The sequence below is a fragment of the Saccopteryx bilineata genome, chromosome 11, assembly GCF_036850765.1.
Source record: "Saccopteryx bilineata isolate mSacBil1 chromosome 11, mSacBil1_pri_phased_curated, whole genome shotgun sequence".
In the NCBI taxonomy this organism is placed as follows: domain Eukaryota; kingdom Metazoa; phylum Chordata; class Mammalia; order Chiroptera; family Emballonuridae; genus Saccopteryx; species Saccopteryx bilineata.
The window spans coordinates 10,423,415-10,447,421 of NC_089500.1; the positions used below are offsets into that span (position 1 = coordinate 10,423,415).

Genomic DNA, 24,007 nt, shown 5'->3' on the forward strand with positions numbered 1-24,007 from the left:
GATTCAAGAGAAATTATATTCTTATGACTATTAAAATTACCCTAAGTAGCAAGCAGTTTGGGGAGAGGTCTCATAGCTACTAAAGAAGGAAACAGGAAGAGCAGCAGCACCAAAAATAAATCTCAATTGGATCCCAAGAGTGAGAACCTCCCAACACATACCTCTGGGCAGAAATGTTAGCAAATAACAGAACCAGCAGATTTAAATTTCACTTCCTCTTTCTCCCAGTCTATCAGAATGTCTTATAAAATGAATACTGCACACCACATACTTTGCCAGGGCTGGGTCAGCGTGAACTGTGATAGTGGGTCATGTACTTGAACCTGGCACCCAGCAACGGCCACACAGCCAGCCACAGTAGCAGACCCGGGACTCCACTAAGCTGTTTGTCCACCTCATGCTAATGCACCCACAAGGCGGGGGGAAGCCCAGGAGACTTCAAAATAGACGTGAGTTTCCAAAGGCTGCCAGCAATGGACTGGACCATTGTCACTAGCTTGTGCCATCTGCACCCTGAAGAGGAAGATGCCCAAGCTCCTAGACTAAGAACTTCTTTCTATATGACAGACGCTCTTCCTCTGGGGAAGACGGGTTAGAGAGGAGACTCAAAGAGAAAAATGAAAGGTAAGTGCAAGACTAAAAACAAGGCACAGCGCGGGCAAGTGGATTTCCAAAATCCAATTTCCACGACTAACACTCTTAACAGAGAACCTGATCCAAATATGCACATGCACACACTTCCACACAGACTAATGTATGCAAAAACACAGGCGTTTTATTCAGCTAGAGCAGAGAGCAGCTTCAAGGATACTTGTCTGTTAAACTGTCACGTTCACAGACCTGTCACATTGGGAGTTTTTAGCAATTGACAACAGGGATGCATAGGGAACAGCCCTTCAATTCTCCAACTCTGCAAATATCCCAGAGAAAGTCCCAGAGCAAACCCCCAGATAGAGCGGACTAAGGTTAGGAGGGATTTATAAGAGAAACGTAGGAGACGCCAACAGAGACAGGCCTTTTATTCCCCAGTTGGAAAAATTCCCAAGGGGCCTGAATGGTCCTAGAGCCCAATGGTAAGGTCAGTCTGTCCTTGGAAAGCCCTGGACATCCCAGCCTGAACCAAATCTCTCCTGTTCTGTTCTGACTGAATTTCAATATCCTTGCTGTCTGTTGCCTCCCGGGTGTTCCAGATCAGACATACCCTCCAAACTGAGAGGGCTCGGTGTGTACTGACTGGGCTCTGGGGAATGTGGACAGGAATGAGCAGTCCACACCTGGGCAGTCACCCAGGTGCACCCCCTTTGTGTCAGACTTCCTTATATTGTGACATAATGAACTATCTGAGCTCTCCCCAGCCATTTTCAAACTTCTCAATTCAGAGGAGTTCCAATTGTCCTAGGGCTAGATCAGGGGGGTCGGGAACTTTTTTTGGCTGAGAGAGCCATGAACGCTACATATTTTAAAATGTAATTCCGTGAGAGCCATACAACGACCTGTGTATATTATGCATTATCCAATAAAAATTTGATGTTGTCCTGGCGGACAGCTGTGATTGGCTCCAGCCACCCACAACCATGAACATGAGCGGTAGGAAATGAATGGATTGTAATACATGAGAATGTTTTATATTTTTAATGTATTATTTTTTTTTATTAAAGACTTGTCTGCGAGCCAGATGCAGCCATCAAAAGAGCCACATCTGGCTTGCAAGCCATAGTTTCCTGGCCCCTGGGCTAGGCTTTCATGAATATCAACAACATATAAGTGATCAATGCCTGTCAGTGTAAAGTTGGATCAATTGTTATAACTTTTATTTCAGAACTGTTATGCTAACCCTGGTTGGGAAGTTCAATCGGTTAGAGTGTTGTCCCCATGTGCCAGGGTTGTAGGTTCGATTTCCAGTCAGGGCACATAGAACAATCAACCAATGAGTACACAAATAAGTGGAACAACAAATCGATGTCTCTCTCTCAAAAATAAATGAATCAATCAATCAATCAATTAAGAAGGGAAGTGTTACACTAATTCTCTACAAGTTTAAGGCATTTTCTTATATAACCCAGGAGGAAACACAAAGGCAAGTATTTCAAGGTGAGATAGGGACCTGACCACAACAAAAGGTGACTTAAAACATACGCCTTCTCTTTCTTCCTCCCTTGGCACCCAGTAATTTTACAAGACTGAACCCCCATAAACCCACTCATGGAAAAGAAGCTCTGATCATTGCCAAGTCCCTTGTGCCCACTGTGATCTCTCCCTCTCCCTCCACCCTGACCAGAGCCTTCCATGCTCAGGTAACCACTGATCAGCTTCTGTCACTTGTTGTCCAAACTGTTCCGTGTGCCAGGAGCTCCCAGTATTTTTATTATTGCATAGTATCCACTATGAACATAACAGTTTAACCATTCAGCAGCTGATGGACTTTTGGATTATTTGTTTGTTTCTTTCTTTTTTCCTATTTTGACTGAGACATTGATGTAAAGCTCTTGTGTGAGCATATGCTTTTCTTCTCTTGGGTAAACACGTAGGACAGGAATGGCTGGGTTGTGCCATTTACATCCCCACCATCGGGGCAGGAAGTCCCAGTGGCTCTAACCTCTTGTCAACCCTGTTAGCTGTTCTAGAGCACAGGTGGTGGTATCCTCCTTACTGATTTTTCTGAAGTGACTAATTTAAATCTTTTGTCCAGAATATGTCCTTTGTCAGATACATGACTTGAAATATTTTCCCCTAGTCTGGTGTGCTTTGTCATTTTCCTGACAGTACTATGGGAAAGCAAAATTTCTTTTTTTTTTTTTTAATAATTTTATTTTTAATGGGGCGACATCAATAAATCAGGATACATATATTCAAAGATAACAACTCCAGGTTATCTTGTCGTTCACTTATGTTGCATACCCATCACCCAAAGTCAGATTGTCCTCTGTCACCTTCTATCTAGTTTTCTTTGTGCCCCTCCCCCTCCCCCTTTCCCTCTCCCCCCTCCCCCCGTAACCACCACACTCTTATTAATGTCTCTTAGTTTCATTTTTATGTCCCACCTACGTATGGAATAATGCAGTTCCTGGTTTTTTCTGATTTACTTATTTCACTTCGTATAATGTTATCAAGACCCCACCATTTTGCTGTAAATGATCCGATGTCATCATTTCTTATGGCTGAGTAGTATTCCATAGTGTATATGTGCCACATCTTCTTTATCCAGTCATCTATTGACGGGCTTTTTGGTTGTTTCCATGTCCTGGCCACTGTGAACAATGCTGCAATGAACATGGGGCTGCATGTATCTTTACGTATCAATGTTTCTGAGTTTTTGGGGTAGATACCCAGTAGAGGGATTGCTGGGTCATAAGGTAATTCTATTTTCAGTTTTTTGAGGAACCACCATACTTTCTGCCATAATGGTTGTACTACTTTACATTCCCACCAACAGTGTATGAGGGTTCCTTTTTCTCCACAGCCTCTCCAACATTAAGCAAAATTTCAATATGAATGAAGTCCAAATATTTATCACATATAATTAATGCTTTTTGTGTTTTAGTTAAGAACTCTTTGACAAACTCAAGGTCACTAAGACATTCTCCTATGTTTTCTTCTAGAAATTTTATAGTTTTAATTCTTACATTTAGGTCTATAATTTTAAGTTGTTTTTTTTTTGTTGTTTTTTTTTTGTTTTGTTTTGTTTTTTTGTATTTTTCTGAAGCTGTAAACGGAAAGAGACAGACAGACTCCTGCATGCGCTGGACCGGGATCCACCCGGCACGCCCACCAGGGGCGACGCTCTGCCCACCAGGGGGCGATGCTCTGCCTCTCCCAGGCATCACTCTGTTGTGACCAGAGCCACTCTAGCGCCTGGGGCAGAGGCCAAGGAGCCATACCCAGCACCCGGGCCGTCTTTGCTCCAATGGAGCCTCGCTGCAGGAGGGGAAGAGAGAGACAGAGAGGAAGGAAAGGGGGAGGAGTGGAGAAGCAGATGGGTACTTCTCCTGTGTGCCCTGGCCGGGAATCGAACCTGGGACTTCTGCACGCCAGGCTGATGCTCTACCACTGAGCCAACTGGCCAGGGCCTATAATTTTAAGTTTTTATACATATCAAGAAATAGGAATAAGTTCAAGTAGGGCGGGCAGGGTTGTTTTTTTGTTTGTTTGTTGACAAAAGACTACCTAAAATTCCAGGACCATTTGTTGAAAGATTATCATTCCCACTAACATGCTTTGGCACCTGCATTAAAACCCTTCTGACCTAGTTGGGTGGGTCAATTTCTCTATTATTTCTGTTCCACCCATCTATTTGCCTTCCGCTACTGGGTCTTTATTATCAGTCTTGAAAGCAGGTAGCATGAGCCCTCCTGTGTGCAGAATGACTCTTTCACTTCTTCCATCGCAAATGTGTGTGCCTTTTATTTCTTCCCCTTGCTTCACTGCACTAGCTGGAACCTTTCATATGACACTGAAGTCACCCATTTGAGGCGTTTCCTTTTGCCCATATAGGATTTTAGTGCTACGTAAACTTCCTTCTCAGCACTGCTTGAGCTGCAATCCACAGATCCTGGTAGATAGTGGTTTCAGGCTCACTAATCTTTGACTCTGCAGTGTGTCATCTACTGTTAATTCCACCAAGTGTTCTTGTCATCTCCCGAAGTTCAAAAGTGTGACACACATACACTTACACACGCGCCCACAAAATGAAACACAAAATAGTTGTTCACATGTCTTTGTCAACTAATTCTATCACTGGTATCATGTGCAATAGTTTTGTTTCATTGAGTTTTCTCTTCATTATAGGTCATTTTTTCCTGCTTCTTTGCACACCTGGTCATTCATGTTGGATCCCAGTCATTTAAACTTTTAAAATCTTGTGGAGTGCTGGGTAGTTTTATATTTCTATAAATATTATGGAGTTTTTGTTCTGGGACACAGTTAAGTTAGTTGGAAATAGCTCAGTTCTTAGGAGGTTTGCTTTCTAAGCTTAGCCATATTAAGACCAGAGCGGCCGTAAGCCTGGAGGCTAACAGCAGTATTAGCCAGCAATCCCCTGCTGAGTATTCTGATACCCTGTAAATGATGAGATGTCCTACTGTGGCTGGTAGGAGCAAGCTATTCCTGGTCCTGACTGAGCTGCTCAGTGGTCCCCTCTGCTCCTTCTCTGCGGTCTTCTTCCCCCCAGCCGTGAGGAAGTTCTCTTACACACGCACCCTGACCATAACCCAGCTGAAGGTTCATGGATGACTCCCCGCACTCCTCTGGGACTGGCCTCAGACCAGCACCCCTCTTCCCAGCACTCTGCTTGGTAACCCCGAGCTGCTTAGCGGCAGTGCCTGCCAGGCTGCCCAGGCCCCTCCTCTCTGCTGCTGGGGCCTGGGGCTCTCTCCCACCAGTTAGTTGGGACATGTTTAGGGTTCTAATCTGTTCCCCCTCTCAAGGAGTACACTTGCCGTGGGATTTTGTGTCCTATGCTGCCCGATGCCCAGTGTCTGATTTTTAATAGTTCCAGGTGAGAGTATATAATCGGTCCCTGTCACTCTATCGTGGCTAGAACAGGTGCCATTATTTTTTAACTTAACTCAGTCTTTACACCAACTGTTTTTTCCTTCAAAGTGCTGAATATCAATGTATTACTATATTCAGACATTCCAAGAAGCCCGGTAGGACCAATGGATTGGAAGAGCTACCAGCCCTTGTCCGAAATGGCTCCAAACTATAGTATTAACTTAAGTTCTTCTCTTCTTTTCCAATTATTGACTTTAGTGAGTATAGAAGCAACTTCTAATTTGCTGCCTAACTTTACGTTCAATCCAAAAACAAAGGGCCTAACGTTAGCTCTCTGCCCTTTTTCAAAGTAAAAACCTGACCTTTGTGGTTAGTTCTGCTCTCCATTCACAGGTCCTTCTTGACTTCCATCTAAGTATTAGTCTAAGCAGTTTGGACTTCTGAACAGTTCATTTCTGGCTGAGTGTCCCTGTCCTACCTTCTGGAAAAAGAAGTGTAAACAGAACAATCATGCATAGTTCATCTATCTCTCTAACCTGCCACAAATATGAGAACTTCATGCTTAATAGATATAACTAAGATAACTGGATTGACCTATTCTGATGGGAAAATCCTGGCTGAGAATTCTAAATAAAATAGCCTTCTTTGTCAACTCAAGTGGGAGGAGGGCAGATTAGTATAACAACTGCTTCTGACACAGTGGTTCTAAAAGTGTGGTCCTAGGACCATAGCACCACAGTCACCTGGAAATTTGTTAAAAATGCATATTCTCAGGCCCCCACCCTGGAACTCCTCCGAGTCTCCTAGGGTGGAGCCCAGCAGTCTGTTTTCATAAGCCCTATATAAACATGGGTCTGGAGCAAAGAACAAAGAGTTCATTGTGAGGCTCAAATTCTTGCATCTTTTAAAATAAAAGAGTCTGGGGTTTTGCTCATTTCTTCTTTCTTCTCTCTTTCTTCTCTTCTGAGGCTTTAAAGTCTATGCTGAACTACCATTCCACAAAATGAGAGAACTTTAGCTTTTGGTGGAGGGGAGAATATAGTAAGAAAATCACTAATTTGGATATCACTAACTTACAATTTTGACCAGGAACTTTTAAAATGAAAGTCTACTCGTCTTATCTATAGGCAGGAAATATGACTAAATAAATTAATAAACATGATTAGATGTGTTTATTTACAGAAGTGAAATGAGTCTGCTCTGCTACAATGTGTTTCATGAATACCAATTAGCTCATAAATGAGCACACAGAGGAGAGATGTCGGCATCCTATGAACATCGTTCTGGTTCACAAGGGATTCACTTTGCGCAAGAGGAATCGGATTAAGGGCAGTCAAATTCTAACTTTCAAAAACAAAGGAAAAAGCTCACGGTCCAGGCCCTATCTCAATGCCCTGAAGCTAGCATTTCTATTCTTTTATTGGACATTTTTAATATTCTCAAGGCAACTCAACTTCCAGCCATACCACACTGCCTGCCCAGGCTGTCCCAAGCTGTCTCCTGAGGTCCCTATTAGGATTTTTGTTAGTGCTCTGGTTATAGAGACGCATGGGGTTCGCATCCTGCCCTTCACCAACTCCATTTTCTCATAAATCCTTTTCAGAATTTTCAGGAACATATACATAAGTAGCCTAAACATTTGGTTTAACTAGAAGACCATTAAAAAACAACAACAGGTCGAAATGCGAACTTAGGCTGTTACACAACTGCTGGGGTCTGCTCTCGAGGCCTGTGGCAGTCTGTAAGCGTCGCTGCCACTGTCGCCGCCTCAGCGGTTCCGGGAGTGTCAGACCCGCCGCTGCCGGCGCTGCCGCCGACCAGCGCCTCCGGGAGCCTCGAGAGCCCCCGTCCGCCCTCGCAGGCCGGTGCGGCCGCCTGCGTCTGCTCAGCGCCCCTTGCCACCCGCCGCTCCGGCCGAGATGAGTGGGGACCACCTGCACAACGACTCCCAGATCGAAGCGGATTTCCGATTGAATGATTCTCATAAACACAAAGATCGGAAACACCGGCACAAAGAGCACAAGAAGGACAAGGAGAAGGACCGAGAAAAGTCCAAGCATAGCAACAGTGAACATAAAGATTCTGAAAAGAAACACAAAGAGAAAGAAAAAAACAAACACAAAGATGGAAGTTCAGAAAAATATAAAGATAAACATAAAGACAGAGACAAGGAAAAACGCAAGGAGGAAAAGGTTTGAGCCTCCGGGGACGCAAAGATAACAAAGGAGAAGAAAAACGGCTTCTCGAGTCCACCGCGAATTAAAGATGAACCTGAAGATGATGGCTATTTCGCTCCTCCTAAAGAGGATATAAAGCCATTAAAGCTTTATATAAGGCCTCACGATGAGGATGCTGCTGATTATAAACCTAAGAAAATTAAAACAGAAGATATCAAGAAAGAGAAGAAACAAAACCTAGAGGAAGAAGAGGAAAGTAAATTGAAAAAACACAAGAATAAAGATAAAGATAAAAAAGTTCCTGAGCCAGACGGCAAGAAAAAGAAGCCGAAGAAGGAAGAGGAGCAGAAGTGGAAATGGTGGGAAGAAGAGCGTTATCCTGAGGGCATCAAGTGGAAATTCCTAGAACATAAATGCCCTGTATTTGCTCCACCATATGAGCCTCTTCCAGAGAGTGTCAAGTTTTACTATGATGGTAAAGTCATGAAGCTGAGCCCCAAAGCAGAAGAGGTAGCCACGTTCTTTGCAAAAATGCTCGACCATGAATATACTACTAAGGAAATATTTAGGAAAAACTTCTTTAAAGACTGGAGAAAGAAAATGACTAACAAAGAGAAGACTATTATCACCAATTTAAGCAAATGTGATTTTACCCAGATGAGCCAGTATTTCAAAGCCCGGTCGGAAGCTCGGAAACAGATGAGCAAGGAAGAGAAACTGAAAATCAAAGAAGAGAATGAAAAGTTACTGAAAGAATATGGTTTCTGTATTATGGACAACCACAGAGAGAGGATTGCCAACTTCAAGATCGAGCCACCTGGGCTTTTCCATGGCCGTGGCAACCACCCCAAGATGGGCATGCTGAAGAGGCGGATCATGCCCAAGGACATCATCATCAGCTGAAGCAAAGATGCCAACGTTCCTTCTCCTCCTCCAGGACATAAATGGAAAGAAGTCCGACATGATAACAAGGTCACCTGGCTGGTCTCCTGGACAGAGAACAGCCACGGTTCCATTAAATACATCATGTTGAACCCCAGTTCACGAATCAAGGGTGAGAAGGACTGGCAGAAATATGAGACTGCTCAGCGGCTAAAGAAGTGTGTGGACAAGATCCGGAACCAGTATTGAGAGGACTGGAAGTCCAAAGAGATGAAGGTCTGGCAGAGAGCTGTAGCCCTGTACTTCATTGACAAGCTTGCTCTGAGAGCAGGCAATGAGAAGGAGGAAGGAGAAACGGCGGACACCGTGGGCTGCTGCTCGCTCGCTGCGTGTGGAGCACATCAACCTGCACCCAGAGTTGGACGGCCAGGAATACATGGTCGAGTTTGACTTCCTGGGGAAGGACTCCATCAGATACTATAACAAAGTCCCTGTTGAGAAACGAGTGTTTAAGAACTTACAACTATTTATAGAGAACAAACAGCCCGAGGATGATCTCTTTGATAGGCTCAATACTGCTATTTTAAATAAGCATCTTCAGGACCTCATGGAGGGCTTGACAGTCAAGGTGTTCCGGAAGTACAATGCCTCCATCATGCTACAGCAGCAGCTGAAGGAGCTCACAGCCCCAGATGAGAACATCCCTGCGAAGATCCTATCTTATAACCGTGCCAACCAAGCGGTTGCGATTCTCTGTAACCATCAAAGGGCACCACCAAAAACGTTTGAGAAGTCCATGATGAACTTGCAATCAAAGATTGATGCCAAGAAGGAACAGCTTGCAGATGCTCGGAGAGACCTGAAAAGTGCTAAAGCTGATACTAAGGTCATGAAGGACGCAAAGACCAAGAAGGTGGTCGAGTCAAAGAAGAAGGCTGTGCAGAGACTGGAGGAGCTGTTGATGAAGCTCGAGATTCAGGCCACAGACCGAGAGGAGAATAAACAGATTGCTTTGGGCACCTCCAAACTGAATTACCTGGACCCGAGGATCTCAGTGGCTTGGTGTAAGAAGTGGGGGGTCCCCATTGAGAAAATTTACAACAAAACCCAGAGGGAGAAGTTTGCCTGGGCCATTGACATGGCGGACGACGACTATGAGTTCTAGCCAGTCTGGAGGAGCAGAGTTCTGTGCAGAGGAGCAGCGGTGTTTGGGGAAGATGGACGAACCGTGAGCCTCACGCCCTCACCTGTGGGGGCAAGACGGCGTCTTAACAAACCAACATCTTTGAGAAAAGATAAACCTGAAGATGATATAAGGGAGAGCTGAGCCAGTTGTCCTATGGACAACCTATTTGAAAATATTTCAGATATCAAAATTCTAGCTGTATGATTTGGTTTTTGTTTTTATTTTCAAGAGGGCAAGTGGCCGAGAATTTGTCAGAGTTCCGCCAGGCAAATTCGCTGTCTCACTGATGCATTTGGATTCTCTTAGCTACTGTATACAAAGTCCGATTATATTGGTGCGTTTTTACAGTTAGGGTTTTGCAATAACTTCTATATTTTAATAGAAATGAATTCCTAAACTCCCTCCCCTTTCCCCCATTTCAGGAATTTAAAATTAAGTAGAACAAAAACCCAGTGCACCTGTTAGAGTCATCAATATCTATTGTCATGGGAATCGATTTTCATTAAACTTGAAGCAGTTGTGAAAAAAAACAACAACAACATAGAAGTAAAATTTGGTGGCTGCCAATTATACATCTTTGCTAAATATATCCTAGTACCTATCATTGCAGTAGTTTAAAAATAGGTCCACAAATTCCTTTAAATTCTTCCCTGCAAAAGGTAGAGTCTGACTCCACCCCCCTGGTACAGGGACGGCAGTTAGTGACTAACTCTAACAAACAGAAAGGGGCCGACTTGAAGGCTGCTTGGGACTCTGAAACCAGGTGGAAGGGGCCATGTAGCTTCCTCCCTGCTCTCTTGAGGATCATTTGCTCTGGGGGGCCGGCTGTCATGTGACCAGGACCTTATGGGAACCCTACGAAGAGGCCAACAAGATAAGGAACTGGATCTTCGTGCAAACAGCCAGCAAGGAAGCACGTCCTGTTCCCAGCAGCCACATAGACAAGCCATGTATGAGGCCGACTGTCCAGCCCCGGTGATGTCCAGCGAACTCGGCCCCTAGGACTTCTCCAGCCAGAACTACCCGCCTAGACACTCCTTTAAAAAACTCTAAGATAATACATGCGTGGTAGTTAAAGTGACAAAGTTTTGGCAGAATAACTAATACAACTTTACTATGCTGGTTTCACTTGGTTCCAGTTACCTGAACATAGTAAGACACGTTAACCTAAATTTTCTGCCTGGCCTATGGTGGCGCAGTGGGATAGAGCATCGACCTGGAACACTGAGATCGCCCGTTCGAAACCCTGGCCTTGCCCTGTCAAGGCACATATGGGATGCTTCCTGCTCCTCCCCCTTCTCTCTCTTCCTCTTTCCCTCTCTCTCTCTCTCTCCTCTCTGAAAAAAAATTTTTTTTGCTCTGGCCGGTTGGCTCAGTGGTAGAGCGTCGGCCTGGCGTGCGGAAGTCCCGGGTTCGAGTCCCGGCCAGGGCACACAGGAGAAGCGCCCATCTGCTTCTCACCCCTCCCCTTCTCCCTCCTTTCTGTCTCCCTCTTCCCCTCCTGCAGCCGAGGCTCCATTGGAGCAAAAGATGGCCCGGGAGCTGGGAATGGCTCCTTGGCCTCTGCCCCAGGCGCTAGAGTGGCTCTGGTAGCAACAGAGCGACGCCCGGGAGGGGCAGAGCATTGCCCCCTGGTGGGCATGCCGGGTGGATCCCGGTCGGGCGCATGCGGGAGTCTGTCTGACTGCCTCCCTGTTTCCAGCTTCAGAAAAATACAAAAAAAAAAAAAAAAAAGAGGGGAAAAAATTTTTTTGAATAAAGTCTTAAAAAAAAAAGAACCTAAATTTTCTAAAATAATCTAGAAAATACTTGTAGGGCTTCACAAACTAGTGAAGGTGTACAATGATCAGAAATAGTCAAAAACAGTAAGAACAGCACAGTGAGCAATCATAATTTCCGAAACATCATAGAATAAAAATATTCATGATGGTAATGGCACCAAAAACTGTCTGATCACTACATAGGCATTAATGAAATAATTTATTATATCCCTGGAGCTGAAAATTATCAGGAATGAGTGAAAATATGTAACTCTCACCTCATTCCCTCCACCTTTAGAGGTTAGGCTGATAAACCACTAAAGCATGTTCCTTACTGCATATATAAATCCTTAAATCCTTCTTGACAACCTCCAGCAACAGAAGGACTGAATTAAATTATGTGCCGAAGGTCATTTTAAGAGCTGGCGGAAGGATTTAAATGACCTATAACAAGATCTACAGATCTGAACTGGCACCTGGAAATTTTGCCTCAACAACAGTGTGGTGACTGCTGGGAGGGTGGGGGGAAGTGGAGGAGGGTAGGGGGAGGGTGGGGGGGAGGGGAGGAGGTGGGGGGAGGTAGAGGAGGATGGTGACTGCTGGGAGGGGGAGGGGAGGAGGGTGTTGTAGCAGTGATAAATGGTGATGGAGGGAGACTTGACTTGGGGTGGTGAACACACAATACAGAGTACAGATGATGCGTTGTAGAACTGTGCACCTGAAACCTGTATCATTTTGTTAACCAGTGTCACCCCAATCAAGTCCATGAAAAGGAAAAAAACAAAAAGACTAGTTGCTTTTAACTAATGAAAATGATAGCCAGTTGCTAAATAGATTTGGGGAGGGTTAATTTATGTATCAGATCAAAAATATAATCAACTGCCCAGTAAATCTTGCTTCGTATTGACAGCTACTCCATTTGTTGAGGTTTATTCTAATCTACCAAATTACTACAGACTCTTATCCCTGAGTAATGTCATGCCCTGAACCTTTCTCTGATCTCTAAATTCTTTTTTTTAATTATTTTTATTTATTCATTTTAGAGAAAAGAGACAGAGAGAGAGAGAGAGAGAGGGAGAGAGAGAGAGAGAAGAGAGAAAGAAGGGAGGAGGAGCAGGAAGCATCAACTCCCATATGTGCCATGACCAGGCAAGCCTAGGGTTTTGAACCGGCGACCTCAGCATTTCCAGGTCGACGCTTTATCCACTGCGCCACCACAGGTCAGGCTGATCTCTAAATTCTTGAATACATACCACTAGAGCTTATAATGTCCCTTATAATATTCATTAAAACAGTACCTGGCAAAAGTGAATTAGCCTTTCAGGTCCTTACAGATTCTGTAAACAGAGCCAAAGTAATTTCAAAGGGAGAAAAAACCAAAGTAATGTACTATTGCTGACAGTTTTAGCAATACAACTATTGCTAAGATAACTTAGCTACAGTAAAATTAGCCATAAACTTAATAACAAATCACCATCATGAAGATGGTTACCAAGACTGGACACTGTGTGTTAATATATAGCAAACCATAAATAAATTAAAATGCTTAATGGAAATGCTGAATGAAGACAGGTTACAGCAGAGGGCCTCGAACGTTAGCCGGCACCAACCCGCCTGGCCAGCTTGCTGGAAACAGACGGCGTGCTCCACCGCCCAGAGCTCTGGTCCAGCGATTCTGGGTGGGGAGTGGCGATTCTGCCCACACTGCAGGTCTGAGGGCCACAGTCTGAGACCAATTGAGTTACAGGACCAGATTAGCGATGTCTTTTTGACTTGGTGGACCATCAGCACTCGGTTGATTAACCCTGACCAAAGAAACAAGTGACGCAAGTTGGGGAGAAGGCACCAGGGACTAGATTAATTTCTCAGGCATCTTTAAAGTGTCCCCCATCCCATCATCAAACTAAAGTCTCGGTTGTCTAAATATCTGATGCTCACACCTCTTCTTGGGATGTGTACTAAGAGAAAGTATTGTTTTGAATGTGGATTTCATTATAATTTTACTCTCACAGACACCACAGCCCTTCCCTGCTTTATGAGTTCCTTCAGCTCAGTTCCAGGAGCAATATATAGTTAGCAGGCGTGGCCTGCCTCTTGTTAACTTTGTATTTGGCAAAGAAAACACATTTGAAAAATTTCATCCAATCGACCTTCAGTTGTCAGTTGATGTCTTTGCCATCTGTTTCATCCCCAAAAATGATCATCTCATTTCTCCTGGCCATAACTTCAGACCCTATGGTAAGAACCTTTTCAACATTCTCTTGAGTTTTCTTTCTCATTTGATGAGCAAATTTTCCTTGGCTAGAAAAAAATCACTGAAATAGTTTCACTAACTTTCTGTTATAGTTTCCATTATAATGGATGGCAGACTTCTTCAGATACAACTTCTACTTTCTAACACCCTTCACTTTGGTAGACTTCCGAATTTTCACCACCTGCTCTCCTGGCTGGCTTTGTGTTGTGGTACTTCTCCACAAAGAACAATGTCAAGAGGTATATGCATTAAATAGCGCAAAACATCAGGACTGAGGGGTAACAGCTAAATTTTGCTGAAACGATGACGCTAGTCCACAGGGTTCAGAAATGACTAAATCTTCAATCTGAGAATGGCTAACTAAGGTGCACCCCTACTTACTCAAACTGCTCTCAATATAACATGCGCACTACCTTCTTTAGTGACTTGCAGCAGGGGCGTTGCACCCTGCTGTGGGTGTGGAAACCAGGAGGATGAAGCCAGATGGCTAAAAACCTCCAGCTGAGTCAAGTTCTCACTGTGAGACACTCTGAATAGCATGTGTGCCGTTCCAGCCAGGAACACACGCATTCACAAGTAAACAGCAAAATAAAATTTCTAAAGTCAAGCATGAATGGTTTTTGGATACTCCACACCACTATTCTCTCTCCTAAGACATAGTAAATAAAATAAACCAACAACAACAACAACAAAAAAAACCAACTACATTTTCTTTTCTTTTGCTCTGAAGAACACATCGACCAAGATAACTTGAGAAGGTTACAGTGTCTACACTATCACATTGGACACATCTGATTCATGGCGGTTCTCTCCTTAAAATAGGGTTAGAGTTCACTTTCCTCTTTAAAATATATACTGATAATGTTTCAATTTGACTTAAAAAAAAGAAAGATTTTATTTATTGACTTTATGGGGGGAGGCGGTGAGTGAGAAGTACCAACTTATACTTGCTTCATTTTTTAGTTTTTGGTTTTTTTTTTATTGCTTCTCATATGTGCCTTGACCTGGCAAACCTAGGGTTTCGAACCAGCAATCTCATCATTCCAGGTCAATGCTCTATCCACTATTCCACCACAGGCCAGGCTAAATTAGACTTTTACAAACCAAGAATAAAAGATTTCAAGAGCAAAACAATTGGACCTAAGGTCGCTGGCTCGAGCAAGGGGTTACTCAGTCTGCTGAAGGCCCGCGGTCAAGGCACATATGAGAAAGCAATCAATGAACAACTAAGGTATCACAACAAAAAAGTGATGATTGATGCTCTTCATCTCTCTCCGTTCCTGTCTGTCTGTCCCTATCTATCCCTCTCTCTAACTCTCTCTCTATCCCTGTAAAAAAAAAAATGATGTGCACATAATGAGTACAAGAATGTAAATGATTTGTAAATTTAAAAAGATTGCACAGTCACCAAAATGTTTATAGTACTACAAAGAAAGTAGGATTATGGTTATTTTGTTGTTTTTTGCTTCCTTTCCCTTTAATCTTTGAATAATGGTACTGTATTTAAAGTAATAATTGAAAATAATTGAAGTGGGAACCTTGTGGATTTTGTATGTGCTTCTGGGAAGGTTTAGAATGAAGACCCTGATGTATCCGACAGGTAAATCACAGGGAGGGGCGGGTGATGGGAGATTTGGTAATATTTTTTAGAGATTCCTAATAAATTGAGGAATAGTCCTCTATTTGGAATGGGTGAGTTGTTTGCACAAAATAGTTCCAAAAGTCAGTTTTAGAACTTTTTAATCTAGACTCAACCTCTTTAATGTAGTCAACCTCATAGGGGAGAGGGTTGTCAACGGAATATTATCTAATGCAGTAGAGATGAGTGGGAAATACCATTTTGAGCTTTGCTCAAACCAGATGAGCCCGCGCTCAAGCTGGTGACCTCAGGGTGTCAAACCTGGGTCCTCCGCATCTCAGCCCGACACTCTATCCACTGCGCCACCGCTGGTCAGGCACGTGCACATCATTTATATGCTGCTTTACCCTCTCCCAAGTATATCACACACATTTTCCAAGTTGTCAGTCTTTAAAGCTTAAAGACTTGGAAAATACTCCACAGGCTACCAGGTGTTTATGCGTTTCTTCATTATTGATGATAGTTGCCTAATTCTCATTCTATAAATTGCTAAACCAAAGTGCAAAATTCCTTAACAACCCCTGATCCCTTTTTAATATTACCAGTTCTTCCTAGCCAGTTCTAAATCAGCTAATTAGCATGCTTTCAAGACTGAATGTTTTCCCCAGAAAAAAATGAGTAATCTTTCTGAACATCCTAAGAGCATATGAAAGAAAAAAAATTCAATAAGCTATATCAGTAACAAGAATAAACCCACATCCACGACCCATAATGTCAACAGGTTTCACATTGTTGATACCAATGGCTATGTTTGCATAAAACATATGAAGCTACTACTTTTTAAAGACTGACTAAAAGGAAATAGAATAACAAAGTAAAAGGAAAAAAAAACCCTACAATTTCTCTGGTGCAAATTTTTGTATTTGTACATAGACAAACAGCATTCTAATTTTATCCAGCATTTTATACTGTTTTTCTTTTCTGCGTCCAACTCTACCCCACCTCCCCCTAAAAGAGCAGCTTCTCACCAAATGGGGAAAGGAAGAGGGAGAGGTCACCATGACATTCATCACTAGCTGATTGTACCTGTAAGGAGTGGTGGGACACTTAGCAGTGAATAAAAATAAAACATTTTCCAAACCGGTACAATGAAAATAGCTGTAACTGACTATCATGAGTCTTACAGTGCCTGCCATCATAAAAGCATACTGAATTAGTCTTTCAGATCTAGGATACCGATTGAAGGCCTTGGTGACCAAATATTTATTTTCATAACAAGTCTTTGAATCTCCAGAGGGTTCTAGAACCCCAAACTCCAGTTTTCCTGGGGTTTAGACTTCTTCCAAAGGACTGTAGCCCTTGTCTTAGAGATTCCAGAGCAGGCCAAAAGAAGATATATCAGGTACAGCTCTCTCTGTGTGGGTCCAAAGCCTAGCCCAGAATCTGGAACAGACTAAGCGCTCCACAAGTATCTGTTACATGAATGAATGCACTCCTATGTCTGGGCCAGAGGAAACAGCCACTTCTCAAACTACACAGCAAATCACTAAAACTATACAATCCAGAGCTACATGTTTGGAAAAAAGATAGGGTTGGAGAAAAAATAAATGGCTCAAGACAAACTTTCCAGCCTCTAACCACCATGAGTTTATATTACTAAGGAAAACATTTCTCTAAAATCATCAGCCAAATATGTCCAGTTTCTTTTATAGAAACATCTCAAATCATCGGCCAAATATGTCAAGCTTCTTTTATAGAAACACAAGGAATGTTTCTTGTTTGTTTTAAGGAAAGAAAAGGGGATATTATCGATGGACAAATGAAAGTCATTCAGGAGAATTAATGATATTATCTATAGTTTTGAAAAAAATAACCTTTCCCTATTTTCATCCTAAGTGTATTAGGAGTACAATTTATATTTTGTTTTGCATACTCACAACCATAAACCTACTTCTGTCCACCCCTGTCCACACACATGCAAAGTATACAGCAGCAGAATGAGTGACAGATGCCCCCATGAAGCGTCAGAAAGAAGGATAACTGAGAGGCGTGTACTTACAACAGGAACAATGCCCACTTATCACTTTCATGTCTTTGGAAATTAGACACACAAAATATGTCTCCAAAACTTGCTGACAAGAGAAAAAGAATATCCGCTATCTCACTGTCCAGCCTATAAGGTGCCAAGAACAGAAACTTTCCAGAAATAGGAATTTCCAGGTACTGTGGAAGCTTCTATCCGAAATTTAAAAGCCAGTTCCTCATTTTCACAGTGCTCAAGAAAAGCAGTATGTTGTATTGTAATGGAACTTGATTCCTGGTCATAGTTTTCAAACCTAAACTATCAAAGAGAAGTTTTCATTTCACTAGGGCAGGCCCTGGCCAGGTCAATCCATTGGTGGGAGCATCGTCCCAATATGCTAAGGTTACAGGTTCAATACCTGGTCAGGACACATATAGGAAGTAATCAATGAATGCATAATGAAGTGGAAATCCATGTTTCTTTCTCATTCTCTTTCTCCTTCCTCTCTCTTTCATATCAATCAATAAATTAAAAATTAATTTTAGCAGGGCAACAGATTATAAAACGGCATAACTCAGAACATGGGAATTTCAGATGACTGACTTAGGACACACACCAGAAAACCTAAATCCTACATCCAAAATAATAAAATAAAAGCTTCAAGACTACAAAATATAGTAAAATAATTTTTAATAATGAATGCACCGAATGCTATCTTGCATATAACCGCATATTTCACATAGGTTATTTTGGTAGAGGCTGACGGCATGTTCAACAATTCCACTTTGTCTTCCTGAACACACACAAAAACTACATTTCTCAGCCACTCTTAGACTTCAGCAGGAGCCGTGCAACTGGTTCTGGCCAACAAAATGTGGGCAGAAATATTCATGTCCCTTCCAGCTGTGCCTACAGCACACGAGCTCCCCCACGGGCTCCGCATCCACTGACCCGCGGATGAAGACGGCACAGGAGAACTCTTTAAAGGACACTTCAGGGGATGCCAAGGCACGAGACAGAGGGAGCCCAGATCCCTGAGTCACCTCGAATGGGGCTGTCTAATTTGATCATGAGGACAAAAGAAACTTGTATTAAGTTCAAGTCTAAGATTGGTGTGGTTGGTTGTTGCAGGAGCTAAAATGGCCCTAACATGGTTCTAGTCAAGTCAAAATATCACCCTGTCTGGAAGTGAAATAAACTGCTCTCATATCCCATGAGCAAACTTCTAGAACTGGGAACATCGATATGCATGAAAAAATTCCGTCCTTCTTCTGACGTCCAAGGGAAAGGGGCTGTGAGGCACTGTGCTCTGTCACGAGAGGGGCAGGCCGATGTGATGCTAGGACACTTCTCATGGACATCACACTGGCCGCCAGTTCTCAAGACGGAGGACTCTGAGCAGCAGTTTGAAAGGCAGGTAGAGTGGCTCACAGAGTAGCATACGAAAAATCTTTTCCTGAAAAATTAGTCTTGGGTCACCCCATTAAAAAAATAAAATTATAAAAAAAAAAAGAAAAAAAAAAAAAAGAAAAAAAAAAAAAATTAGTCTTGGAATCCTGAACTATCTGTATTAGCAGCCTACGACTGCCATAACAAGCCACCACAGAGTAGGTAACTTAAAACTACAGGATGTACTTGCTCACTGTTCTGGAGTCTACAAGCCAGAAATCGAGGTGTCCGTAAGTGCCGGCTCCTGGGGGCTCCAAGGAGGAGCAAGCTGTCCCATGCTGCTCTCCTAGCATTAGTGACTGCGGTAACCCTTCATAGCCCCTGGTTTGCTGCAGAATAATCTGAATCGTTGTCTCTGTCCTCACGTTGCCTTCTTCCCTATGTGTACCTCTTTGTATCTCTCAAGGACCTCATCTTAACTAATTACATCAGCAAAGACCTGAAAATCACATTCTGAGGTTCCAGTGGACAAGAACTGGGGAATGATACCACCATACTATGGACCTTGGCTCTAAACAAGCCTAATTTCTTTAGTCTTAGGATTTCATTGTTTTAAATTTGATCATTAAATATTTACAGTACTACTGTTTGGTGCTGTCATCACGTATTTTTGATACAATGTAGTGAGTATATTCAGTTTACGATAAAAGCCATGATGTATCAGTGTGATAAGATGAAGTAAATCTTTTTGGCAGAACTCTAAAAAACCTGCTAGGTACCTATGACATCTTGACTTCTAAGTTTTAAAGGCCAATACTCTTGCAGTCAAAAGTGCCATGTCTCTAAGCACTGCATCTGGAAATGCAAAATACTGAAGACACACAGGCACTCTGTGATTTTTGTTGGTCGTAGGGCGATGACTTGGCTCAGGTCCAATAATCAGTACACTCATAGACTAACCAGTGTTAGCACTTCACTCTAAGTTAAACAAACCTTGGTGTTTACTTAACTGTCTTCAAGAGAAGCCCTTACAGCTCAAAGAGGACTGAAACCCAGAAAATTAACCCTTCAGACTATCCCAGTCTTACACCTTTGTCAACGATTTTACATATATATTTTTGCTACCTACTCACAACTCCAAGCAAAGCTAGCTAGCCCCCATCGGTCACATAAACCACTGGCGGAGGGGCTAAAATGCCAACCCAGGTACAAACAGTTGGCACATTAGTTTTAACACACTGACCAGAACATACTTATTTAGCACACACATAATTATTAACCTCTCTCTGTCTTTTGTTCGTTCAAGAGCAAAACTTGTGCCATTCACCTCAGTGTTCTCAGAGGACCTAGACCAACAGTCAACAGGCAGCAGACATTCAATAAAGCCTAAGCAAATCAACTGAATTAACTGGAGATAAGAAAAATTCAATTTATATCTGGTATTTTCCAACAATAAGCTGGATATTTTTTAAACTACCTCAGTTACCTAAAATATAAAGATTATAAAAGCTGAGGAAAAACAGTTTAGCTGATAGATTATTCAGAAAAAAGTGTAGAAGTACAACCATTCAAGTCTATTTATATAACTTGTCCTTCACACACACAAAATTCAAAATATAACTTTTTGTATTTAAGAGCATAAAAAAACTAGTTATGAATACAGAGAACACTTTCTAAGACACCACAAATACAACAGCATCCATCCATATTGCATGATGAAGACCGTCAATACTTTGACTTTCCCTGCGTTTCACTGTTAACAATGACAAACTCCTTTAGGGTAGCATTATTAACTTTTTAGTTATAGGACTAGCTTTTTTTTTTTCACCCCCAGGTTCAGAAGAATGAGTGTCTGTCATTCACCCAGCTCCTGTTTATTAGCCTCTGCTTATCTGCATCTGTGCTTGAGGGTTACACTGGAGCCAAAATTTCCCCGATCCTGATGAGAGGACACAACACAACGTTGCTCACCTCTGAAAGTGAACACACGCTGGAGCCGCCCTAGTGTGTCAGGTTACACAACAGGACTCTTGGACACACTGAACTCACCCACTCCCTTCTTCCCACACAGCAAGAATAGAATTCTGGAAGACACCACTTAATCAGGTATTCCTAAATGCTCACCTCAGAATAACCCACATAGACAAATGTCTTAGTTCTATTTCAGTTTATAAACTATGTGAGTACAACGGTGGCATCTTCTTGTTCATGCTTCTACCCCAGAATTCCTAAGCCTTACGACAAATGCTCAATAGACACAATTATAATTGACTTAAAATTTTAACCACATCCCTTGACTTTACGTCCTCAAAGTTTTAGAGCCATTACAGGGGAGGGCAAAAGTAGGCCTACAGTTGTTCAAATGGAAAATGATGCAATAATTAATAAATAAAAATACAAAAATAAACTGTTTCATGTACTCCCAACAGTAAATGTACTTTTATCCCATCCTGTATAATCAATGGGAAATACAACTTTCTAGACAAACTAAGATTGATTACGATTAATAAGAACTCTCACCATCACTATCTCATATTTTGCCAGGTACTATGTTATACAGATATGACAGTTTCCTTTTCATATAATAACAAAATAAATAATGTTGTGGCTGCATACTATAATTCCTAGAGATGATTAACTTGAAGGAAGAAAACCTGATTAATATATTCATCTTACACTAAAGATTTCATTATGAAAGGGAATATGGACAGTTTTATTAATAAAAAGGATTTTGAAGTAAAAGCTAACAACTTTTGGGTAAATAACATACTGCTTTAAACTAATTCCTGATGAACTGAAATGTTCACATCAAGATTTTTATTTCTTGGAGTTTCCTCCAACAGCGCCTGAGGGTCCTTATCTTATCTTCTTAAAACAACACTTCAGCTCGCATAATCCCAAACAAATTTACAGGGAAAATGAAACTATACTTAAAAGCTTTAGAGTTAAAGAATATAATCTTACACTGAGATCTGATGGCAAAGCTGTTTAGATAAACAGAAAATTATGAATTTCAAAACAGCTCTTAAGCTAATCCTCATAGACATTATTTCAACATTGCAAACAACATTTACACAGTCCAACTACAGACAGAAGTAGTGTACACACAATATACTGCAAAAGTCTTAGTTGTTATTTTTATTGCCCTATAAAATGTTTGCCTTGAAAATACTACCTTTCAGAAGAGAGGGGTTTTCTCAAAATTTTATAACCAATACCATTGACATGCCCAAAACACCAAAGAACAGGCTATTCTGAAAGCATAATATACTTGTTCACCAGACCCTCTGCTGATTTTCACACCTTATGCCTAAAAATGGGGAAAGCAGGGGAAAAGAAAAAAGTATAAATAATAAATACTAGAAAGAAATAAACATAGAAGGAATAACTTTTTTTTCTGAATCTATCAACAAATCCTTTTTGGAATCACCGTAAGAAATCAGTCCAGAAGAAAGAAATAGAAAGGAGTCAAGCAGTAGAAATGACTGGTTTTTCTGATAGTAAATTTTATCTACTTATTCTCCATTCTTCTATGTATGCAAAAATAGATCCAATGATGACCACAAAGGTACAGGATAGTTCTTGTGTTCAACAAAAAGACGTGACTTCCAAGGGGACAAACACTATGTAGAACTTCTGAGCTTAAGTCTTTGTTTGCTTTCTCCACTGATTCATAAAGAAGATGGACAGGCAGAAAAACCAATTTGTTTGCAATTTAGGATATTATAAACTAGCAGAAACAGAACAACCATTATTTCCATTAAGAGTTTAAAGTCACTTGAAACTGTTTGCAGAAATGACTGAAAGATAAAACATTTTGAAATACTTTATTTTCTGTGATTTGAAACTTAAAAAAAAAGGAAAACAATTCTGGTGGCCCATATGAATGGAGGAAACAAAAATTTTGACTGCTACCTCATATCACAAGCAGACACTAACACTGGAGAATGTCTCTATGACTTTAACATAGGCAAAGATTTCTTAAATAGAACACAAAAAGGAGTCATCCTTAAAAAACTGTGGACATATGAAAATACATTAAAACTCAGAATGTCTGCCATCAAAAGACACCATTAAGAGAGAGGAAAAAGCAAGACATGGAATGAAAAGACAACTGCAACATATCTAACTGGTTAAGGGTTCATATTCAGAATATATAAAAAGAACTATAAATTACTAATAACAGTATTTTTAAAGACAACCAAGTTAAAAAAAAAAAAGAACCCCCTACCTTTCTCTCACACACACATATATATATATATATCTACAGAGCCAATAAATACCTAAAAAGTGCTCAACCTTAGCTATTGGGAAACTCAAATTAAAATTAAAATGAGGTCACATTACACATCAACCAGAATGGCTGAATGTAAGACCAGTATCAAGTGTTGGCAAGGATATGGAGCAACACACTCTGACACATGCTGGTAGAAACATTAACTGGTGCAGCCTCCAGGGAGCTACCGGCAAGATCTACTCAAGTTAAAACTCAAAGACACTATAGGACTCCACCATCCCATTCTCAGTTTACTCCGCAAATTCATCTTCTGCCACTCACCGTCGACCCAGTCCCTACAGGCTTCACGCACTTGCCTTGCCTGCAGCCCTGCTCTCCTCTCGGCCGAAATGGCTTTTCTGAACTCCTATCACAACCCCATTTTTCACTTAGACTCTACAAGACTGGACTCTCTGACCCAAGAGGCATAATTAGTAGGTTCCTGCTTAGTTTATACTCCTTAGACACCTTCAGAAGTTCTCACTTGTCTGACCAACTAGGTTCCAAGTTCCTACAGAGGGAAGACTCATTTATACGTTCTCGGGCAACGGCACAGAGCAGAAAGACGAAAACATTCACATGGACATTTTAAAAAGAGAGAGAGATTGAATTATTTTCAAATTAACCAGCATACAAGTCCTTATTTTGTCTAACATGTTGAGCCCTAATTAGGAGATTAGAAATAGTTATTTTGTCGTTCCTGTCATGCTGCCCTCTGTCCCTACTAGAGTGAGCTGTAGGGTGTTAGACGAACAAACACTGTAACCGCCATGCTCAGAACAGTTTCAGTCATTAGCAGAGTCCCGGCCTACTTGGGAAGGAAGGGGTTACTGGCCTCTTGCTCAGGATCCACTCTGTGTGTGCCCCCAGGTAATTGAAGCTGCCCCTTCCCCAGTGGGCCCCTCCAAGGGGACAGAGTCTGCTCTCATCTGTTGCTGGGTTGGGTCAGCTGCTCTTCCACTGCTGGGACTCCTCAGCCCAGCAGACTCGC

General features: G+C 41.9%; 2 protein-coding genes across 2 annotated transcripts in view; one reads left to right on the forward strand and one right to left on the reverse strand.

Moving 5' to 3' along the window:
- Positions 1 to 24,007, reverse strand: part of PHLPP1 (PH domain and leucine rich repeat protein phosphatase 1) — a 189,680-nt gene that overhangs the window by 96,353 nt on the left and 69,320 nt on the right. The window lies entirely within an intron of this gene.
- Positions 7,182 to 9,775, forward strand: LOC136315563 (DNA topoisomerase 1-like). The gene is given in 2 exon segments (XM_066247263.1): positions 7,182 to 8,927; positions 8,929 to 9,775. Coding segments are annotated over 2 exon segments (1,563 nt in total). The 5' UTR covers positions 7,182 to 8,150; the 3' UTR covers positions 9,715 to 9,775.